The 5,180-nt window shown below is 53.2% G+C and overlaps 1 protein-coding gene across 1 annotated transcript; it reads right to left on the minus strand.

Moving 5' to 3' along the window:
- Positions 1-660: 660 nt before the first annotated feature.
- On the minus strand, positions 661-3,213 carry LOC116547742 (transmembrane protease serine 9-like; the record flags this gene model as incomplete). The annotated part of the gene is made up of 3 exons (XM_032273582.1): positions 3,000-3,213; positions 962-1,029; positions 661-836 (listed from the first exon to the last, which is right to left on the minus strand). Coding segments are annotated over exons 1-3 (361 nt in total), but the record flags the coding sequence as incomplete, so codon positions are not given.
- Positions 3,214-5,180: the final 1,967 nt, after the last annotated feature.

Raw genomic sequence — 5,180 nt, forward strand, 5'->3', positions numbered from 1 at the left:
CTACTAAAAATACAAAAATTAGCCGGGCGTGGTGGCCCACAGCTGTAGTCCCAGCTCCTCGGGAGGCTGAGGCAGGAGAATTGCTTCAACCCAGGAGGTGGTGGTTGCAGTGAGCCGAGATCACACCACTACACTCCAGCCTTGGCAACAGAGTGAGACTCCATCTCAAAAAACCAAAAGAAAATATTTACACTGTAGCTCCTTACAGAAAAAGATGGCCAACCCTTGTCTACACCATTAAGGCAAAGGCAATGTCAGTTTGTTTGTTTGTTTTTGAGAAGAAGCTTCACACTTTTTGCCCAGGCTCGAGGGCACGATCTCAGCTAACGGCAACTTGTGTCTCCCGGGTTCAAGTGATTCTCCTGCCTCAGCCTCCTGAGTAGCTGGGATGACAGGCACCCGCCACCACGCATGGCTCATTTTTTGTATTTTCAGTACAGACGGGGTTTCACCACGTTGACCGGGCTGGTCTCAAACTCCTGACCTCCGATGATCCACCCACCTCGACCTCCCAAAGTGCTGGGATCACAGGCGTGAGCCACCACGCTGAAGATTTCATTTTCTTTTTATGGGAAGGGGTGCTTATCAAAATGTATCTTGCGAAGGCTGCCCGCCTCCAGCCTCCTCGTGATGTGGATTCAGTCTCAACTGCCCACTCACCTGTGAGCTCAGCCGACACAATGGTGCCGTAGGCAGCCAGGGAGATGCCGTGCTCCTGCAGCCTTGCCCGGATCCCTTCCTGAAGTAGCTCCTCCTCCCGGCCCAGGCTCAGCGTCTGGAGGGGTCGCAGCAGAAAGTGCAGCTGGAAATGCACCAGGACGCTGGAGTTCCCATCCCTACAGGTATGGAGGAGAGGCCCTTGGAGAAGGAGGGCCTCCTCTCTGTTGGAATCTTCTGGAATCCTCCAGAAACTCCCAGATATCCACCAAGTTTCCTTCACCCCATGGAAGCTCCAACTCACCTGTAATTCAGCACCGTGCAGCCCACACAGCTTGCCTCTAACTCTGTCTTCTGAAAACTACTTACAAACTGCAACAGAAACAAGACCAGTCAATGTTGACACCCACAGCATGGGCATCCCACCACTGCAGAGGCCGGGTAGGTGGTGGAGGGAGCTAGAGAGCGGGTTGGTTCCATGGGAAAGCATTTTCTTTTATTTATATTTATGTTTTATTTATTTATTGAAACAGTCTTCCTCTGTCACCGAGACTGGAGTACAGTGGCACGATCTCGGCTCACTGCAACCTCCGACTCCCGCGTTCAAGTGATTCTCCTGCCTCAGCCTCCCGAGTAGCTGGGACTGCAGGCGCGCGCCACCACGCCCAGCTAATTTTTCTATTTTTTAGTAGAGACGGGGTTTCACCATGTTGGCCAGGATGGTCTCGATCTCTTGACCTCATGATTCGCCCTCCTCAGCCTCCCAAAGTGCTGGGATGACAGGCGTGAGCCACCGCGCCCGGCCTATTTATGTTTTATTTTTATTAATTATTTATTTATTGAAACAGTCTCCCTCTGTCGCCCAGGCTGGAGTTCCGTGGCAAGATCTCGGCTCACCGCAACCTCCGCCTCCTGGGTTCTATCGATTCTCCTGCCTCAGCCTCCCAAGCAGCTGGCATCACAGGCACGTGCCACCAGGCCCAGCTACTTTTTGTATTTTTTAGTAGCTATGGGAGCTCACCATATTGGCCAGGCTGGTCTTAAACTCTTGACATTGTGATATGCCCACCTCGGCCTCCCACAATGCTGGGATTACAGGTGTCAGCCACCATGCCCGGCCTTATTTTTTATTTTTAAATTTTTTATTGTTATTTTTGAGACAGAGTCTTGCTCTGTCATCTGGGCCCGAGTGCAGTGGCATAATCTCAGCTCACTGCAATCTCTGCCTCCTCAACCTCCTGAGTAGCTGGGATTACAGGCACCCACCACCATACCCGGCTAATTTTTTGTATTTTTAGTAGAGACGTGCTTTCACTATGTTGGCCAGGCTGGTCTCAAACTCCTGACCTCATGATCCACCCACCTCGGCCTCCCAAAGTCCTGGGATTACAGGCGTGAGCCACCATGCCCCGTGTATATTTTTAAATTATTTTTTGAGATAGAGTCTTGCTCTGTCACCCAGGCTGGAGTGCAATAGCACGATCTCAGCTCACTGCAACTTCTGCCTCCCCGGCTCAAGCAATCCTCCCACCTCAGCCTCCTGAGTAGCTGGGATTACAGGCACATGCCATCACACCCAGCTAGCTTTGTATTTTTAGTGGAGGCGGAGCGTCTCCATGTTGGTCAGGCTAGTCTTGAACTCCACCCGCCTTGGGCTCCCCCAGTGCTGGGATTATAGGCATGAGTCACCACACCCGGCCTGCACCACTGTATTCTATTTTATCTTTTCCTGCTTTCCTGGAATGCCTAATTTTACCTTCCCCCAGGCTGGGCGCGGTGGCTCATGCCTGTAATCCCAGCACTTCGGGATGCCGAGGAGGGTGGATCACTTGAGGTCAGGAGTCCGACACCAGCCTGGCCAACGTGGTGAAACCCCGTCTCTACTAAAAATACAAAAATTAGCCGGGCGTGCTGGCGGGCGCCTGTAGTCCCAGCTACGCAGGAGGCTGAGGCAGGAGAATCGCTTGAACCCGGGAGGTGTTGCAGTGAGCCGAGATCGCACCACTGCGCTCCAGCCTGGGCGAGAGTGAGACTCTGTCTCAAAACAAATAAAATACATTCCCCCAGCTGTGCGTGAGGGCTCTGATTCCCATCCAGAATAAATGTGGCCTGAAGTCCCGCAGGACTCAGTCCTCAGTGGATACTGCTCTGCTCTGTAGGCATCAGCCTCCACACCCTGGCCTCATCCTCCCTGTCCCACGACCCGGCTTCCCAATCTCACAGCCTCCACCCCAGCCTCCCTGCCTCCATCCCCCCTCCCTCCCCCATGGGAAGCAGCTCTAGGTCAGAGCCCCCGGCTACTCGCTTTTCCTCCCTGGCCCCCAAACGCAGACCACCCTCACCAGTGCCTCCAGGGTGGGCGTCAGCGTGCGGTGATAGTCCGAGGCCTCCTGCCGCAAACTGCTGGCCCATCGGATGCCCCACAGCTGGGCCGTGTGGTCCACGTGGACGCCCTGCATAGAGAGGAAGGCTGGGGACGAGACCAGGGCCCATGAGAGAGCCCAGCTTTGGGGGCTCGGGGCTCCACTGAGCCGGCTGCCCGGGCCCCGCCCTGCCTGCCCCCACACAGCCCGGTGGTCACTCCTGACACGCAGTGGGGCGGCCGACGCCCCTGTGGTTGTCCCGAATAGCTACTCACAAGGCTCTCCCTCCATTGCCAAAAGCATCCTGGTTTGGGCTGAATTCTACGGCCACCCACTCAGAGGTCCCCAGACAACAGCACAAAGTGGATGTGAGGCACCCAGTGAGCCCCAGACGCCCCTGGGTTTCCCCCCAAGGCAGGAAGAGGTCCTGCTCATGCCTGTCTCCAATGCAGTGTCTGGCCCAGGACCTGGGCTGACTACAGGGAGTAACAGCTGGAATGACATTGGGGGATGGTGAAATGACTGTCCCCACCTCCTACTGCAGGGACGGGAGCACAGCCAGAGGCCAGCAGGGCTCTCCGGCCACAGTCCCATGAGGACATCTTCAAACGCACTGGTTGATTGGTTGGTTTTGAGACAGAGTCTCGCTCTGTTGCTGAGGCTGGAGTGCCGTGGCGCGATCTCGGCTCACTGCAACCTCCACCTCCCAGGTTCAGCGATCCTCCTTCCTCAGCCTCCTGAGTAGCTGGGATTACAGGCACGCACCACCACACCTGGCTAGATTTTTGTATTTTTCGTAGAGATGGAGTTTCACCATGTTGGCCAGGCTGGTCTCGAACTCCTGACCTCAAGTGATCCGCCCGCCTTGGCCTCCCAAAGTGCTGGGATTGCAGGTGTGAGCCACTGTGCCCGGCCTAATTTTTGTATTTTCAATAGAGATGGGGTTTCACTGCCGGGCGCAGTGGCTCACGCCTGTAATCCCAGCACTTTGGGAGGTTGAGGCGTGTGGATCACAAAGTCAAGAGATCGAGACTATCCTGGTCAACATGGTGAAACCCCGTCTCTACCAAAAATACAAAACATTAGCTGGGCATGGTGGCACAGGCCTGTAATCCCAGCTATTCAGGAGGCTGAGGCAGGAGAATTGCCTGAACCCAGGAGGCGGAGGTTGCAGTGAGCCGAGATCGCACCATTGCACTCCAGCCTGGGTAACAAGAGCGAAACTCCGTCTCAAAAAATAAAAAAATAAAAGAGATGGGGTTTCACCATATTGGCCAGGCTGGACTCGAACTCCTGACCTCAAGTGATCCGCCCGCCTCGGCCTCCCAAAGTGCTGGGATTGCAGGTGTGAGCCACTGCCCCAAGCAGAAAGCCTTGTTTTTTAGCTGTTGGGTACGTTGTGCCCAAAGTACAAAGTACAGCAAAAATATTGTCATAAAAAATTCCTGTGCTGATTCAAGCAGCAGAAGGAAAATATTCTAAATAAAAACTATGAGAGCAACCACAGAAACCATGGAAGCACGAGTTTCGTCAAAAATACGTTAAAACTCCCAGAAGTGCACACCAGCAAAAATGGTCGTCATTACAACATTTAAACGATGAAAATAGCAGCCGCGTAAACCGTAAAAGCTGGGTCCCAATTCCGTCGATTCTAAATGGATAGATACGCTGGGTGGCTATTTACGTAGTCATACATTCAGTAGACAGAATATTCTAAACCAATTCTAAAAACACTATGTTTTTCTGGTTCAAGAAACTAAAAATAAAGAAAAACAAGCACCCTGGCGGTGGCCTGGATTGCCTGCCTGAGTCCCAACCTCACTCCGTAACTTTTTACTCTGAAAGAACTGCAGATTCAGGAAATTTCAGAAATAGCTGAGAACGTCTCCCGCCCTCCACCCAACCTCTCCTGACATCTCCAGCTAAAATGGTGAGCTGTTCAGGAGGGATGAGTTCTCCTTTTTATTTATTTATTTTGTTGAGACAGAGTCTCTATCGTTTGGGCTTCAAAGCAGTGGCGCGGTCACGGCTCACTGCAGCCTCGACCTCCTGGGCTCAGGTGATCCTCCTTCCTTAGCCTCCCAAGTAGCTGGGACCACAGGCACCCACCATCACGCACGGCTGCTTTTCTTTCTTTTTTCCTCTTTTTAAAAAGTTTTA

This window comes from Sapajus apella, unplaced genomic scaffold (assembly GCF_009761245.1).
Source record: "Sapajus apella isolate SASKATOON/1434 unplaced genomic scaffold, GSC_monkey_1.0 scaffold4428, whole genome shotgun sequence".
Lineage (NCBI taxonomy): Eukaryota > Metazoa > Chordata > Mammalia > Primates > Cebidae > Sapajus > Sapajus apella.